The sequence below is a fragment of the Citrus sinensis genome, chromosome 7 (assembly GCF_022201045.2).
Source record: "Citrus sinensis cultivar Valencia sweet orange chromosome 7, DVS_A1.0, whole genome shotgun sequence".
Taxonomy (NCBI): Eukaryota; Viridiplantae; Streptophyta; class Magnoliopsida; order Sapindales; family Rutaceae; genus Citrus; species Citrus sinensis.
In genome coordinates, this window is record NC_068562.1 from 10,863,336 (window position 1) to 10,882,142 (window position 18,807).

Here is an 18,807-nt window from a genome sequence, read left to right on the forward strand (position 1 = left end):
AATAACAAAGAACCAACTTTTTGCTTACCAGAAGAAATGGATCCAAGAAACCACAAACGAACCCAGCCGCGACTGAGGTGGATTTCAACCCTTTTGCTGGCCGCGACAGAGTTAGAGATGAGACTTGAGAGAGGAACGAGAGATTGAGAGATATATCAAGTCATGAGGACTGAGGACTGAGGAACGAGTCACGGCTCACGGGTGAGAGAGATTGAGAGAGGAACGGATTACGGATGAGACTTGAGAGATTGAGAGGAGAAATTACAGATTTACAGTAAAGTTTAGTTGAAGGAGAAATTTTGAGAGAGGAACGAGAGAGATTGAGAGCTAGGGTTCACTTTTGCTTCTTTTCTTTCCATTTATATTTACAGATTTGTGGATAAAATTTAATATTAAAATAAATAATATCCGGGTCCAGGTTTCAGATTTGCGGGTTCACCTGAAACCGGATCCGGACCCAGAAATATGCGGGTTGTCAAAAATTGATCCGGATTTCGGATAAAAATTACTCCGGTGCGGGTTGAACCCGGACCGGATTTTCCGGGTTCAATCCAGGTCCGATTCGGGTCCGGGTTTGGTTGCCACCCCTACTTATAACCAACTCGACCGAGGAGATTCCCCCTTAGTCAAATAAAGCATGCGTGGCTGGTGCTCTTTTAATCACCCAAACATATAGTAAAGTCTCTCTACGGTCATAATGTTAAGATTAACTATTTTTATTACTATAAAAATAGAGGTGTGATTACAAAAATTACTAGTTTAACTTATTTATTCTCAGTCTAAGCGATATAGAGGTAAATTATATACTAAATTAATCTTATAAGTGAGGGGATATGCAAAGTCATTTTAAAAGTCTAAATATTTGCATTCTCTTTAAGGTTTTTCTCTCAATGAAATTTTTTATAAATAATTATAGAATGATTTAGTAACAACTCTTAAGAACAAATTATTGTCCCAAGCAACTTTAGAATTATTTTATTCCATCTTTAACCTTTAATGCTACATAGCATATATACATTTTTAAATATACAGATAATTATTACGGGTGGCAATATGTGTTATGATTCGTTTATTCGATATGATTCGATGCGAATTAAATAGGTTTGGGTTTGAAAGAATTGGTTCGTTTAATAAATGGTTGAATTTGATTCGATTTGCTAATAAATTACTAACAAACGACATTCAACTAATGGTGAGTTAACGGAAGGATATTTTGGATTATTGTTTAAAAAGTAAGGATAAAATAGGGTATTGTATGAAACCTTAGGAATAAGAAGGGTTTTTTACTTTTTTCTTTTAAGTATGGGTTGGACAAAATTCAAATTAATTTTAGCCCCCTACATCCTTGAGGATTTGAACTCGGATAGTCAATTAAAGAAAACTTTTTGAAAACTACTCAAATCAAGGTTTGGGTGCATAATCCAAATGGCTTGATAGTACTAGACCCAGATAGAAAAAATATTGCTAGTTAGTATTTGAAACTCATTTCTAATAAATGATTCCTGTCAAAAAACCTATATGGATATTAAACACACACACAATTAATATGTCAGAAAATTAACTTCCAATAAATAAAACATACAAGTGAGACTCAAAAAGAGCATAAATCTGAATCTCAATTGCAAATGATCAAGCAAAGAACAAGCAAGTGTTATAAAATTGATGGGTGAAGCAGGACCGTAGCTAAAATAAAATTGGAAACAAATAAATAACAAGCATAAAGTGGACACCAAAAAATTATGCGGTTCGGCTTTTAGTCTACGTCCACAGGCGAAAGCAGAAGGAAAATATTTCACTAGTGATATAAGAATTACAAGTATTGTAATATTTTAACTCACTACCCAAAATCTCAATACACCAAATCTCTTACTCACTAGACTCACAAGAGCTTTATAATTTTAAGCTCTGAAAATTATTAAAGCTCTCTATTTTTCTCTCTTACAAATTGAATGCAAAAATGAGGATGGGAAGCTCTCTTTATATAGCCAAAATTTTGGCTTTTTTTTTTTTTTTTAATAACAAGTCAACACAGCACTACCAAAAATGGCAGGCCGTGTTGAATGGCATGGCACCGCCCATCTAGATGGCCGGTGCCAGCCATGACTTTAACAGCAAGCACCTACTAGAAAACACTTCATTAATTGGAAATTTACTAGAAAACACTTCACTAATTGGAAATTAAGTGGCAACATTACAAATTAACAAATGAAAATAACAAGTGACACTGCATAACAAGTATGATGAATTGAATTAATTGACATAACAAGTGACAGTACCACACAAGAGAAAGAAGACTCATGCATCCACCATAAAATCTTTCTTATTCGAAATCAATTGACACCACATGCACACTAATTAATCCAGCTGGGATTTAAAATAAGGATGAAAAGCATTTTGAGTGGCTTGATCATCCCATTGCAGCTGCTTCCACCAGCGTTCCTCTGCCTCAATGATAATCTTACGTTCCAATCTGCAGTTGCGATCAAGAGGAAGCTGCCTAAGCTTTGAGCATTCATGTACACTCATTTCTTTCAGACGAGGGAAGGGCAAGGCATTTGAGGAGATGTTCTTCAAATTGCTTAGTCCCTTTAGAATAAGATATTCAAGTCTTGCAAATGGGATGAGATTTTCCATCACCTCAGCTGGAACTTCACCCAATTTTCCAATGTTGATTATTTCTTCCATATACCGGCAGTTTTGCATCTCAAGATGCTTGAGATTAGGAGCAAGAATCAGCCATGTCACCTGCCTCAATTTGGAGTGGCTTATATAAACGTTTTGGAGACTATGAAAACCATGAATTTCTCGGATCTTTTTCACTTCCCCTACGCAGTCAATCATAAAGTCTTCCAAATCATTACATTCCACCAAATGAAGTGTTTGGAGATGCCTTAAACTTGCTAAAGAAAAAATAGTGAGTGGCTCTAAACGGCAACCTCTGAGACATAGAGACGGAATACTGATGCTCTGAAGCCTGGAAGAGCTCAACAATCTTTGAAGAGCATGGTTACTATGCAAGGTGATGGTCAACACGTTTAAATGTTCCAAATCGAGCAATTCCTCCACCAGACTGTCGAGAATTGAACCACATTCAAACATTCTCAATACTCGTAACATCTTTAGATTTGAGATCACTTGTGGTGAAATTCTAGACAGTCGAAATGTATACTCCAAGTTCAAACATTTAAGATTTACCAGGTACTTCAACTCCATTGGCAATCTTTCTAGTATACTATTTGACAGGTCAAGATACTGCAGTGAAGCTAAGTTTGAAATCTCAAATGGTAAATCGCTATGTGAAAGCTTTAAAACTCTAAGAGCGGCCATGGATTTGAAGAAATGATAATTGACCTTGTCATTTTCAAAATAGTTTGAATTGAGAAACAGAGTAAGGAGACGAGGAGAATTTGGAGACACTGTAAGTCTCTTAATTTTATTATCCATCAGCGACATCCTTGTAACATCCTTCCACATTCCGACACTCGGTGCTTCAGTTAATCCTGCACCTGTAAGAACCAAAAACTTTTCCTTCTCGTTGTCCATTGTAGATGCAATCCACAGAGCCATGTCACGGACCACATCATGCATTTTTACACAATCATCTTTCTCCTCCTCCAACAAACACGCATGAAGAAGATTACGAATAAGAGAGTATCCTTGATTTCGTGCTTCAATTCCATCAAGATCATCTAAAAACCCCTCACATATCCAGCAATCTATCAAGTCCTCAATGGAAATTCTATAATCTTCTGGAAATAATGTACAATACAGGAGACAAAATCTAGTTGCATCGCTGGGTAAAAAATCGAAACTAAATTTCAAGCGCGAAAATACCCTTTTCTCCATACCTGCAAATTTAGAGGCTGAACTCCTTAGGACCTCAATTGCATGTTCCCACTCTCGAGGAGTCTTCCTGGAAGCCATGGCTCGACCCACAGTAATTAGAGCAAGTGGCAAACCACCACAGTCTTTGGCTAAAGTTTCAGCGAGTTCAGGAATGTCAGGATGACTATCAAGGGTGTCTGCTCCAACTTTCTGCTCAAATAATTTCCATGCATCATCGTATCTCAGGCACTCAACTTTGAAGGATCTGTGAGCTTCCATTTGGCCACACACCCCAAACTCACGAGTCGTGAAAACCACCTTATTAGATACACTTGTACGGCTTGGAATAGGTAAACCCACTTGATCTAAATCAACAAGCTCCCATATGTCGTCCAATAATAACACAAACTTTTTCTTGCTCAAGATTTTGAATATTTCCTGAGCTTTCTCTTGCATACTTTTGTTCTTCCAAGATTCGTTAAACAAACCAATCTTTTTGGCAATACTTTCTTGAATCTTTTCAAGCTGCAAGTCCCTGGACACCACAACCCAAATGACAAAATCAAAATGGTTTGGCGTGTCGAAGAACCTGTTGTTGATTTGGGTCAACAGAGTAGTTTTACCCACCCCTCCCATGCCGTACAAGCCAACAATTCCCGCATGCTCTTCCATGAGGCATCTCCAAACTCTGTCAAATGTTAATTGCAGGCCTACTACTGTCGGCGGAAGAGGTCTTTCATCAACTGGATTCTCTGGTACCGGTTGAGCCACGTCTTTGAAATCTCCTTCTTGCCTTAAACTCCTCACTTCTCGCAATGTCCTGAACACCTTCTTCCCCAGCTTGTAGGTTGACTTACTGCACCTGGATTCTGGGTACTCTTCTTCCTTCAATTTTTCGACTTTAGATCCCACTTCTTGCACCCTCGAAATCCAGCCATGCACTTGTTCCAGCGGCTTCATCTGTTGTTGTTCAGCAACGATAATTCTAATCTTGACATCATTTCTTACTTCAGTCAACCTTCGCACTTCTTCCTTCAGGGCACGAATATTATCTTGTAGATTACACACATACCCTGCTTTTCTGACAGTGCAATCGAGGCAACGTGAAATAGTGTCATCACATGTGAATGAGGGTGAGCAAACGTTTCCCATGGTGATTAATTGCAGCAAGGGGAAAAAAACAATGAGCGATTGTTATGATGGAGAAAAGGTTTTATTTGCTTCTGGCCTGAAGATGAAAATTAGATCAAGAAATATGGTTATGACACTGCAAGTCTGCAACGCTATTTATTAAGTGGGTGAGATTTTAAAAATTCGTGCAATTTGTTAGCTTTTGGCTGATAGTGATGAAAAGGAAGGGAAAATGACAAAAAAATTACATCTCATAAGCCCTAGAATTGTTTATTGGTAGTGTCCCTATTTCCTTTTATTTTCTCATATATTATATTTGTTTGAATAAAAATTAGATTTGATTACTAAGTCCATACTTTGGGATGGCGATGAGGTGTGGGAGGGGTCGGCACTAGGCAGGCCTATCCCATTCCTTACCTCATTAAAAATTAAACTTTTATTTTCTAATAAATTTAATAAGGATGGAAAAAAAAATTTTATGTGGAGAATAATTTTTCTTTTATAATAGTTATAGATACTTGATTTTAGTAAATTAAAAATTAAAGACTTAAATAAAATCATCACCATATTATAAAGTATTTAAATTATCTTAAAAAATCTCTAAAAATTTGAAATAATATCTTGAAATGATATCAAAATTAAAAAATATTTAAAGCGAGCAGTACCTTAAATGAGAAAAGAAAATATAATAATATTTTAGAGTTGAATAAGAATTATATTATTAGATTTTCTTTTATTTATAGTCTATTTATATTGAGTAAAAATAAAAAGAAACTTATTAACCATATTGTAATTAATAAAATAAAAATTATTAAATATGAATTAAAAAATATTTATATATAATCGGGATTGGGGTGGGGCGTACAAAACCAAACCCCATCCTTTTAAGAATTTGAGAATTTTTTTTTTCCACATTCTCCATTATTCCTAAAAATTATTTAAAATTCATCCTACTTGAGGTGGGGTCCCAAATCCATGGAGAATTTTATCATCCCTTTCTATGCTGTCAAATTGAATTACAAACTGTTGATCGATGGAATTAGAATATTTTTTTGGTTCAATGGTGGCCGGCCAGAACGAAAAAAATTACAAACTTGAGGAGCTAAAATGAATAATATGTAAATTAAGACGGCCAAATCAGAATATTTACAAATAACCCTTATGTTTCTCGAATTAAAACCACTCATTTTTGTCTTTTGTGATGTCAAATTACATTTAATCCTTTATCTTCCTTTTTATTTATAGTTTATTTATAACATTATGTGTTTTGGCAAGTGACTTTTTAAAATGTAATTTTATTTTATTTAATATTTTTTTTTATTTTTTTATTTATAAGTTTATGTGCTTTGGCTAGTGATCTGTTAAAATATAATTTTATTTCATTTAATAGTATTTCACTTTCTAAAAGAATAAATATAACAATAAGCCTATGACTAGATAATATTAAATAATATTTTTAATAAAATAAAAATATTAAAAATTTATTCTTTTAAATTAAATAAAAAACATTAAAAAATAATATTTATTTTTTAAGACTCACAGTTGCTTATTCTATTTTATTTAATATTATTTAATTTTGAAAAATAAATATAATAATCAGCTATGAGTAAATGATATAAAATAAAATAAAATAAATATTATTTATTAATTTTTTGAGACTCATTACTGGTTATTTAATTTTATTTAAAATTATTCAGTTTCATGAAAGAATAAATATAATAATAAGTCTTGACTATATAATGTTAAATAAAATCAAATAAATAATATTAAAAATACTTATTTTTAATAAAATAAATAATATTAAAAATTTATCATTTTAAATAAAATAAATAATATTAATTAAAGATTATATTTTCAAGACTCAAAACTAATTATTTATTTTATTTAATATTATTTAGTTTTTTAAAAAATTAAATATAATAATAAGTCTATAACTAAATAACATTAAATAAAACAAAAAATGCTATAAATAATATTAAATAAAATAAAAATAATTAATATTAAAAATTATATATATTTTTTAATGCTTGCTACTGATTATCTTATTTTATTTAAAAAAATTTTAGTTTTTTGAAAGATTAAATACAACAATAAGCCTATAAATAAATAATATTAAATGAAATGAGAATAAATTATATTAATTAATATTTTTTAATAAATAAATGATATTAAAAATTAATTTTTAAATAAAATATATAATATTAAAATAAAATTTATTTTTTAAGACTCACTACTAATTAAACAACATAAAATTTTAAACAATTTGGATGTATGTGCTAAAAGTTTTAATTCTTCAACTCTTTTTTGTTTTTTATAAATAGCAGGGAGCATAATGTTAATATTTAAATAAATGAATCTCTACCCTTAGATCTTCATTTTTATTGAATGGAATGACCAATAATTAAAATCACAAAAAATCAAAATCAAGTGGTACCTTATAACTGTTGCAAGGTAGTTGAACCCCATATAGAGTAACCGAAGTTATTTTTATTTTAAAATATTTGAAAGTAAATTTATTCTGCTTTATTTGAAAGTAAATTTATTCTGCTTTAAACCTAAATATCCTAATTCCACATGCACATCATTGCAAAACCGATCTTAAGAAGTTCCCGCAAGAATTTACGTTAACTTGTTCATTCAATGCGTCGTCACATTCAATGTGTCACACACAATTTCAAATAAAAATTAAGGACGCTGTTGTTTGTTGACTCGTGTAAAAAAAGAAATTAATTAATTAACTAAAACAATTGAAGGGTCATCATTAACCCAAGAAGAAATTAAGAGTTACGCTTTCCATAAGTTAATCCTCTAATTTTCTTTTGAAATTGCTATTTTATTAAGTAGGTGAGGAATTTAATATTTCGCACAATTTGATTAGTAGTCATAAAGTCCAGGGGCCGGCGATTTCAACTGCCAACAAGTCTTCGGAGAAATGTTAGCTTTTGGCTGATAGAAAAGAAAAGGAATTGCTCGTTTGTGGCGTCCCCATTTCATTTTATTTTCTCATATAAGTCCATGTTGTCAAATTGAAATACGAACTGTTAATCGGTGGAACTAGCAGATGTTTCGTTGAATGGCGGCCGGCCAGAATGAAAAAGTTACAAGCATAAGGGGCTAAAATGAATAATATGTTAATTAAGATGGCCAAATCAAAAAATTTTGAAATAGGTAGGCTAAATTTACCTTCACTAAGCATATGTGTTGACTCAAACTCTCAACTACCTCAATAATGAAATACGGAGGAGGTGCTCAGTATTTGACTAATTAATTAGTGGATTGTAACTCCGTATAAGGTTAATTAATAACAAGTGCCATGACTAAAAGCAAGTTGGCACTACCAACAAAGTGTTGGCTCCACTGGCAATGGAGTCCCCTTAAGTGGCTTGACTGGGTTTGCTCCCCAGTTCGAGTCGCAGGGAAGTCGCCTTTGTTGGGAGAATCTGTGCCTCCCGGTTCGAGCGGGGACTTCTAGTCTGGGTTGTGGTACGGGCTTAAAGGTGCCTCCCACAGTTGGGGCCCTCCCCAGGATACCTCGTGGATAAGACCAAAAAAAAAAAAAAAAAAGCAAGTTGGCACTTGTTATTAATCCTTTCCTCTTAAAAGATAACGATTCCTTAATCTTTCCCTTTGTGAAACCACAAAAGGAGTTGTGTTTAATTTAATCTTATATGAAACTAGAAAATAGAACCGCGCTTCACGTGGCTTTGAAAAAAAAAATTAGTATTTTTTTTTCTTACTTTACACTTGATGAAACTGATAAAAAAATATGAATTAATTTTTTTTTAATATGAGGCAGCCTTATAAAAAATTAAAAAAGCTATTAGCCAGCAATACAAATAAAAAAGCAATGCAAGATAAAGAATAAAATGAGAGAATATATTATAGAGTGATTTTATTCATTCCAATTGTGTGTGTACAAAACAAAAAGATGAGCTCTCATTTTATAGTTACATAATCACTTCATGAAATTAATGAAAAATTATGGATTATAATTCCTTGTGAGATAGTGGGAGTTATAGGGAAGGTAAATGTTGCTCATGGGAGATAGTGGGGAGACTAAGAGATATATGTTATGAACATCTACATTTATTTTAATAAATTCATAACACTCCCCCTTGAATGTTCATTATAAAGAATATGCCTCATTAAAATCTTTACATAATTGTTATTGTGTAATAACAATCAAATTAATTATGAGAAGATGAAAAGTCAAATTTAAAAGAAAATTTTTATATTTATTAGATAATAGAGAATATACAAAGATGAAAAATGGTGATGCCACATCACCTCTTCAAGTCTCAGCTTTATATATATATATATAGATAGATGGGGACACAACTAATGAACCAGTTGGTATAAACAATTCTATGGCACCTATCTTATAATAAAATTTCCCCATCTTTTAATTTTCTATTTTCTTTCTTTCTTTCTTTCTTTCTTATCATCCATGGGTTGACAAGCAATGATACATTTAAAATATCAACAACAAAAAAATGCAAGGAAATCATGGAATAGGTCAACCAATCAAAGTTGAGTTTAAGTACATATGTTGTTGATGCGAGATTCTGGTTACGCTCTTCCTACGATCAGGATATCTGCTCGATCAACCTCACCTCGATCAAGATCTCTCCTCGTATGCTTTCTTCTCCCAGTATTCCTGCGTCCACAGAAACAAGTCAGAGCACTCCGGTTGTTTTCCCGGCGTAAACCCTCCGACGCTCAAGTCAGATATGAAGGCTCTGGGAACGCTTGCCACAGATCTTATGACTTTTTGGTAGTTTTCTCTTCTTTAGAATTTCCTTAATCTCTGTTATAATCTCAAAATTACTAACCCTTTTACCTTCGTTGGCTACCTTTTTATAGGCTTCTGAGCTCGGGTCTCCCCTCCATTCGTGCTCGTTATCCTCCTACCTCTCGAACGTGGACTCCCCATTTCCGTAGTTGTGGGTGGCTGCGTGGCCATCGTGCCTAGATTCTCGGATTGGAGAGCATGCCTCGCCAACCGTCATTGACCGGGTCTCCTCGAATCAACACTTAGCAGGAATACAGCAGAAATGGCTTTATGCTTCTTACAGGAAATTGGCCTCGCGGATGACGTGCTCGTGGATGAGCAGGATATTCCTGCTCCCGCTCCCCCGGATACCAGGCTCTTACGGGACACACCGGTTCGCAGAACTCTGCCATCAGATATCTGCTCATTATGCCTGGTCTCGTCGACGTATTTCTCCCAAACAGATGTATCAAAGACTTTCTCATTAACAGTTGTACATAATAATAACAATTAAATTCTTCAACCTTATTCTCATCAATTAAGTGCATTCTTGTCTCCAAACAAAAGCAAATTAAACCATTCCTCTTTGTCGTGATCAGAATGGGAAACGTTTGCTCACCCTCATTCTCATGTGATGGCACTATTTCTCAATGCCTGGATTGCTCTGTTAGACAAGCAGGGTATATATGTTATCTCAGGGATAATCTTAAAGACCTGCGAAGAGAATCACAAAAGTTAATAGAAGAAAGGAATGACGTGCGGATAAGGGTTATCGTTGCTGAACAACAACAAATGAAACGGCTTGAACGGGTGCAAGGGTGGTTTTCAAGGGTGCAAGACGTGTTATATGAAGTTGATCGACTGACGTTAGAAAGCAATCGCGAAGATGCGAAATTATGTCTTGGAGGCTTGTGTACCAAGATCTGCAAGTCAAACTACAAGTTCGGGAGAAAGGTGTTCAGGACATTGCGAGAAGTGCAGAGTTTAAGCCTTGAAGGAGATTTCAAAGAGGTGGCTCAACCAGCGCCAGTCAATCCAGTTGATGAAAGACCTCTTCCGACATCAGTTGTGGGGTTGCAATCAACATTTGAAAGAGTTTGGAGTTGCGTCATGGAAGATACGATTGGAATTGTTGGCCTGTATGGCATGGGAGGGGTGGGTAAAACTACCCTGTTGACTCAAATCAATAACAAATTCCTTGTCAGTCCAAATCATTTTGATTTTGTTATTTGGGTAGTGGTGTCTAAGGACTTGCAGCTTGAAAAGATTCAAGAATGTGTTGCCGAAAAGATTGGTTTATTTAACGAGTCATGGAGTAGTAAAAATGTTCAGGAGAAAGCTCAAGAAATATTCAAGATCTTGAGCGATAAGAAGTTTATGTTATTATTGGATGACATATGGGAGCCGGTTGATTTAGCTCAAGTGGGTTTACCTATTCCAAGCCCCAGAAGTACTTCTAGCAAAGTAGTTTTCACATCTCGTGATTTTGAGGTTTGTGGTCAAATGGAAGCTCACAGATCCTTCAAAGTGGAGTGCTTGGCATATGAGGATGCCTGGGAATTGTTTGAGGAAAAAGTAGGAAGAGAAATTCTTGTTAGTCATCCTGACACTCCTGAGCTAGCTGAAATTGTAGCCAAAGAATGTGGCGGTTTGCCACTTGCTTTAATTACTGTCGGTCGAGCCATGGCATCCAAGAAGACACCCCAAGAGTGGGAACATGCAATTGAGGTGTTAAGGAGTTCAAGCTCTAAATTTTTGGGATTGGAGAGATGGGTATATTCCCGTTTAAAGTTCAGTTATGACTTCTTACCTACTGACACCATTAGATTCTGTGTTTTCTATTGTTGTTTATTTCCTGAGGATTCTAAAATTTCCATAGAAGACTTGATAGATTGTTGGATATGCGAGGGACTTTTAGATGAATATGATGGATTTGGTGCACGAAATCAAGGTTAGTCCATCGTTGGTACGCTTCTTTATGCATGTCTATTGGAAGAAAGAAGACAATTTTGTACAGAGGCATTATGTGATCCGTGACATGACATTGTGGATTGCATCAACAATTGACAAGGAGAAAGAAAAATTTCTGGTTCTTGCAGGGGGCAGGATTAACAGGAGCACCAAGAATTGGAATGTGGAAAGAGATTACTAGGATGTCATTAATGCAAAATGCAATTCAAAATCTAACAGAGACTCCAACATGTCCTCATCTCCGAGCTTTGTTTCTTCATTCAAATCACTTAGGTACGGTCAGCAATAATTTCTTTCATTCCATGGCTTCCCTTAGAGTTTTAATATTCTTATATAATGGATCTCCAGAAAATTTACCATTAGGGATTTTGAACTTGGTTTCACTGCAACATCTTGATCTATCATGGACTGGTATAACAAGATTGCCAATAGAGTTGAAGTACCTGGTTAATCTTAAATGTTTGAACTTAGAATATACATTTCGTCTGTCTAGAATTCCGCAACTAGTGATATCTGATCTAAAGATGTTACGAGCATTAAGAATGTTTGAATGTGGTTTCAAAGTTGAACAAGAAGCAGATAGCATTTTGTTTGGAGATAGTGAAGTTTTGGTAGAGGAATTGCTTGCTTTGAAACATTTAAATCTGCTGACCATCACTTTGCAAATTTTCGGTGCCCTTCAAAGATTGCTGAACTATTGTAATAGCTCACGAAGCATTAATACTCAATCTCTATGTCTTAGACACTTGAACAATTCAAACTTGCTCAGTGCTTTTTCTTTTGCAAGTCTAAGGCATCTCTGGACACTTCATTTGTACTTCAATGACTTCGAAGAGTTAAATATTGATGCAGGGGAAGTGAAAAGAATCCGAGAAACCCGTGGTTTTCATAGTCTCCAAAAAGTTTATATAAACTACTCAAAATTCAGGCACGCAACATGGCTTGTACTTGCTCCGAGAGCAAAGGTCATTCGCATTTCTAACTGCCAGCGTTTGCAAGAAATCATCAGTATGGAAAAATTGGGTGAAATTTCAGCTGAGGTGATGGACAATCTAATCCTATTTGGAAGACTTGAATATCTTATCCTGGAGGGATTACAAAATTTGAAGAGCATCCACTCAAGCTACTTGCCCTTCCCTCGTCTTAAAGAAATCTGTGTATGGAAATGTGCAGAGCTTAAAAAGCTTCCTCTTGATTGTAACCAGGGATTGGAGCAGAAGATTATTATGAAGGGACAAGATCGTTGGTGGAATGAGCTCCAATGGGATGATCAAGCCACTCAAACGCTTCTCTTGCCTGTTTCCAATCCTTGTATTAGTGTGTGCCAAGTGAGTTCGAATTAGGTTCCTGGTGGATGAGTCTATACAAATCAATTAAAACTCGTTATTTATATGTATTGTCACTTGTTAAATTCATTTCAAACTTGTCGTGTAGTGCCACTTGCTATTTTCATTTTCTTGTAGTGTTGCCATTTTCCAATTAACAAATTGTTTCTGGTGTGTATATTGGTTAATTTTCTGCGGCATATCTGCACATCATTATATATTGTTGACGCAAGATCTGATCGTCAGTTAGTAGTTTGATATCAAACTCCTGCGCCAACATTAAATTTGTTTGATGGAGAAGTGGCTTGCAAATCAATAAGGATACCTACGACCACTAACAAATAACCAACGGATACCTGAAATCACAAGGAACAGTATGAGGTGGTTGAAGCAGAAATCTAGTCATGTTCGATAAAACGATTAAGTTGTCACATCAACACTTAAATTTGTTTTAATGAGCAACGATGTTGCTTGCAATCACTTGTACGAGCAGATTCTAAAGATTACCTTCACTCCTGGACTGCTTACACCCAGCAATTACAAAGAAGAGTTAGGGTGTGCCGGATGTTTTTCCGGCGAAAATCATCCGATGCTTAAGTTGAAGACTTGCCTGTGTTAGTTATTGCTGGTGCTGAAGATGCTCTGGTGTCCCTCAAATCTTCTCAGGTTATGGCTTCAAAACTTGTAAATTCTGTGAGTGTCTCTCATCTTATCTCTTCTTATTACATCATAAAAATTCTTGTCTTGTTTCTGATGAAACTGTCTTACATAGTTGTCCTATTGAAACAATTAAGCTCACCTAAATGGTGAACACTTGTGGTTGCCGGAGAATAAAAATGGTCGAAAAGCTTTGATTTACGCAAACTTTAAGCAACAGGCTGTTTGTTTCATGATAAATTGACACTGGCCATCTAATCCTATGTTGCTTTTATTATTGCCATGCAGAGGCTGGTTGCTATATCAGGATGTGGCCATCTTCCACACGAGGAGTGCCCGAAGGCATTAGTTGCTGCTATCACACCCTTCATAAGCAGACTCTTATTTACGGTGGACTTGCAAAACCAGTGGGTTACTGATATAACTTATTAATAGGAATTTGTATCTGTTGCAGGGGCTCCTTTTTTTCTTTTTTTTTTTTCCATTCTTTTCTCTCTTCTCTTTCTTTCTTTATTTATTTATTTCTTTCTTTAAATATTCAAGCAATTTAACCCAATAGAGAGAAATATCGTCTCTCGTACTGAGTATTTTTTATGGGTTAGTTTGGAGCCGTTACCTAACCCTAATTCTCTAGGGGTTATAGAGCTCTTTTACTTGTATTTTTATCCTTTTTTTTTTTTTTTGGCAGAGTTGTGTTTGTCGAGCATGTTATTTCCACTTAAAGTGAGTGGGAATTGGGAAATAGCATGCATTTGAGCATTTCTTGTAATGATGTGCAGCTATATATACCATTGGAAACCAATATACACCAAGCTGAAGTCATACCAAATTCTTCAAATTGTTAACTGATCTTTTATATCACATCTTGCTCTTCTTTCACTGAACCAAAATTTCTCATATTTACTAAATAGGGGCATAAAAAATGTTAATTCTCTTTCAAAATTATATTTAAAGTCATTAATATAGCACTTCAATAACATTTAATAAGTACTTTCGAAATTTCCATGAAGCATTAAAGTCTCATATGCCTATATTGGCTCAAGAAAATTCTACATGTGGACTATTTTTGCAGCAAAACTGGATATATAACATGTGGAGAAAAAGAAAAAGAAAAAAAAAGTTATGCCATCTAAATCGAAATTGCAAACAAGCAAAGAATCACAGACTGAAAAAAGAAAATGGCAAGAACAATTCGACTAACACACCAGCAGAGGAGATGCATCCACTGGACAACTTAAAAGGGTTTGAAACAGGGAAGAAAAGCGTTTTGAGTGGCTTCATCATCCCATTGCAGCTCATTCCACCAGCGTCTTTGTCCCTTGATTACAATTTTACGTTCCAATCCTCTGTTGCAGTCAAGTGGCAGCTTCTTAAGCAACGGGCATCTGTCTACACTCATTTCTTTCAGATAAGGGAAAGGCAAGGCCTTCGAGTGGACGGTCTTCAAATTTTTTAATTCCTCCAGGATAAGACGTTCAAGTCTTGCAAATGGGATTAGATTTTCCATCACCTCAGCTGGAACTTCGCCCAATTTTTCACTGTTGATTATTTCTTTCATATCCTGGCAATTATCTATCTCAACACGTTTGAGATTGGGAGCAAGAAAGAGCCACGTCGCGTGCCTAAATTTGGAGCGGCTTATATAAACATTTTTGAGACTATGAAAACCAGAAATTTCTAGGACTCTTTTCACTTCCCCTCCGTTGTCAATCTTTATTTCATCCAAATCATTGTAAGTCAACTGAAGTGTTTGGAGATGCCTTAAACTTGCTAGAGAAAAAACACCGAGCGACTTTGAGTTGTTGAAGTGGCTAAGGCATAGAGATGGAGTACTAACGTATTGTGGCATACAGGAACCCAACAATCTTTGAAAAGCATGAAAATTATTCAAGGTGATGGTGAACACACTTAAATGTTCCAAACCCAGCAATTCCTCAACCAAAACTCTGCAATCTCCAAACAGAATGCTGTCTCTTGCTTGTGGAAGAGCTGCACATTCATACATTCTCAATGTTTCTAATATTTTTAGATTTGATATCACTTTTGGTGGAATTCTAGAGATTCCATATGTGTACTCCAAGTTCAAACATTTAAGATTAACTAGGCACTTAAACTCTATCGGCAAGCTTTCTATTCTAGAATGTGATAGATCGAGATGTTGCAGGGAAACAACTTTTGAAATCTCAAATAGTAAAGGATTACTATATGACCACTTTAAAACTCTAAGAGAAGCCATAGATTGAAAGAAATCACTATTGACCCTATGAAAAATATTAGAACTAAGAAATAAAGTCCGGAGACGAGGACATACTGGAGACTCTACTAGATTCTCAATATGATTTGTCATGAGTGACATCCTTGTGACCCCTTTCCACATTCTAATTCTCGGTGCTTCAATTAATCCGACACCTGCAAGAACCAAAAACTTTTCCCTCTCCTCAGTCGTGGATGCAATCCATAAAGCCATGTCGCGGATCACATCATGCATTTTTACGAAATTATCTTCTTCCTCTTCCAGCAAACATGCATGAAGAAGAGTGCGGACAAGAGAGTATCCTTGATTTCGCACTCCAATTCCATTAGATTCATCCAAGAACTCCTCACATATCCAACAATCTATCAAGTCCTCTATGGAAATTCTATAATCTTCTGGAAATAAACTACAGTATAGGAGACAAAATCTAGCCGCATCGCTGGGCAAAAAATCATAACTGAATTTTAAACGCGAAAATACCCTTTTCTCCATACCTGAAAATTGAGAGGCTGAGCACCTTAGCACCTCAATCGCATGTTCCCACTCTCGAGGTGTCTTCCTAGAAGCCATGGCTCGACCGACTGTAATTAGAGCCAGTGGCAGACCGCCACATTCTCTGGCCACAGCCTCAGCTAGCTCAGGAATATCAGGATGAGTATCGAGAGTGTCTCGTCCGACTTTCTCCTCAAATAATTTCCAGGCATCATCAAATCCCAGGCACTCCACTTTGAAAGATCTGTGAGCTTCCATTTGACCGCAAACCTCAATCTCACGAGTTGTAAAAACTATCTTGTTAGATGAACTTGCACAGCTTGAAACAGGTAGCCCCACTTGAGCTAAATCAACCAGCTCCCATATGTCATCCAACAGTAACACAAACTTTTTCTTGCTCAAGATCTTGAATATTTTATGTGCATTCTCTTCGAGGCTTTTACTCTTCCATGACTCGTTAAACAAACCGATTTTTTTCGCAATGCCTTCTTGAATCTTTTCAAGTTGTAAGTCTTTGGACACCACTATCCAAATGACAAAGTCAAAACTGTTTGGTGTGTCAAGGAATTTGTTGTTGACTTGCGTCAACAGGGTGGTTTTTCCCACCCCTCCCATGCCGTACAGGCCAATAATTCCCATCTGTTCTTCCATGAGGCATCTCCAAACTCTATCAAATGTTGACTGCAAGCCCACTACTGTTGCCGGAAGAGTTCTTTCATCAACTGGATTTTCTGGTACCGGTTGAGCCACGTCTTTGAAGTCTCCTTCTTTCCTTAGACTCCTCACTTCTTGCAATGTCCTAGACACCTTCTTCCCCAGCTTGTAGGCCGACTTACTGCACCTGGATTCTGGGTACTCTTCTTCCTTCAATTTTTCGACTTTAGTTTCCACTTCTTGCACCCTCGAAAGCCAACCATGCACTTGTTCCAGCGGCTTCATCTGTTGTTGTTCAGCAACGATGATTCTAATCTTGACATCATTTCTTACTTCAGTCAACCTTCGCAATTCTTCCTGCAGGGAATGAATATTGTCTTGTAGATTGCACACGTACCCTGCTTTTCTGACAGTGCAATCGAGGCAGCGTGAAATAGTATCATCACATGAGAATGAGGGTGAGCAAACATTTCCCATGTTGATTAATTGCAGCAAAGGTTAAAAAAAAAAAAAAGGAGCGATTATTATGATGGAGAAAAAGTTTTATTTGCGTCTGGCCTGAAGATGAAAATTAGATGAAGAAATATTGTTCTGACGCTGCAATTCTGCAACGCTATTTTATTAAGTAGGCGAGGAATTTAAAATTTTGTACAATTTGATTGGTAGTCATAAAGTCCAGGGGCCGGCGATTTCAACTGCCAAGAAGTCTTCGGAGAAATGTTAACTTTTGGCTGATAGAAAAGAAAAGGAATTGTTTGTTCGTGGCGTCCCCATTTCATTTTATTTTCCCTTATATTACATTTGTTTGAATAAAAATTAGATTTGGTCATTAAGTCCATGTTGTCAAATTGAAATACGAACTGTTAATCGGTGGAACTAGCAGATGTTTCGTTGAATGGCGGCCGGCCAGAATGAAAAAGTTACAAGCATAAGGGGCTAAAATGAATAATATGTTAATTAAGATGGCCAAATCAAAAAATTTTGAAATAGGTAGGCTAAATTTTAATGAGAACCCTTATTTTTCCTGATTTTTTTTCTTTTTTCCAACCTTCCCCGGTCCTCTCCGACGGCTACAAGAAGTAACGACGAAAACTAGATTTTCGGGAAATGATTATTTATTTTCTGGTACAAATTTATTAATGAAAGCAAGACTCTTAAGTAAGATGCAATTAGTTTACTTCTAAGATAATATCAGGAAGTTACAAGAAACGTCACTTTCTTTTTTCTATTTTATCGTGGGATTAATAGATCTAATGTTTATTTATACAAACATAATTTAATATAATATATGAAATTTAAACAAAGTCTCAGTAGATAATATATGAGATAGTAGAAAAGATTTTGCGTTTTTGAATATCGCTGTCCACCAGTTGCTTACTTTCGGACTCAAAGCTTGATTCAATTAATTTCCTTTCTTACATGAGTCAACAAACCACAGCGTCCATAATTTTTGCTCAGAGTGATCATATCTGAATTTTGAAAAATCTTTTGACAATTTATGCTTTTATTTACGTATAGTCAAAATTTATTTATTTATTATATTTTAAATAAATAGAAAGATAGAAAATTTCGAGGAAACTTCTCTTGTTAATAGAAAGCTTTGCGTCAACTTTATAATTCAGTGATTGACTAAAATAAGTGCATACATTAGTCATTCTTTAGGGCCCAAATTAATAATACTTTCTCAATTATTTAAGAGGAAATATCAAGGAACCTTCGGTCCGTAG

General features: G+C 35.4%; 3 protein-coding genes across 3 annotated transcripts in view; 2 read left to right on the forward strand and 1 right to left on the reverse strand.

Annotated features, from left to right (window-relative positions):
• Window positions 1-14,127, forward strand: part of LOC102621513 (uncharacterized) — a 28,241-nt gene extending 14,114 nt beyond the window's left edge. Inside the window, exon 7 of the mRNA XM_052431598.1 lies at window positions 13,969-14,127. Within this exon, the coding sequence (XP_052287558.1) occupies window positions 13,969-14,112 (144 nt within the window). The 3' untranslated portion in view covers window positions 14,113-14,127. The remainder of the gene's footprint in view (window positions 1-13,968) is intronic.
• Window positions 1,805-17,769, reverse strand: LOC102620943 (disease resistance protein SUMM2-like). Its single transcript, XM_052431597.1, has 2 exons — window positions 17,268-17,769; window positions 1,805-4,687 (listed from the first exon to the last, which is right to left on the reverse strand). The coding sequence occupies exons 1-2, from the start codon at window positions 17,555-17,557 to the stop codon at window positions 2,356-2,358; spliced, it is 2,622 nt and encodes an 873-aa protein (XP_052287557.1). The 5' UTR covers window positions 17,558-17,769; the 3' UTR covers window positions 1,805-2,355.
• LOC127898946 (probable disease resistance protein At5g63020) lies at window positions 11,688-13,190 on the forward strand. Its single transcript, XM_052431601.1, has 2 exons — window positions 11,688-11,971; window positions 12,551-13,190. Exons 1-2 carry the CDS (start codon window positions 11,860-11,862, stop codon window positions 13,039-13,041), a joined length of 603 nt encoding a protein of 200 aa, XP_052287561.1. The 5' UTR covers window positions 11,688-11,859; the 3' UTR covers window positions 13,042-13,190.
• Window positions 17,770-18,807: the final 1,038 nt, after the last annotated feature.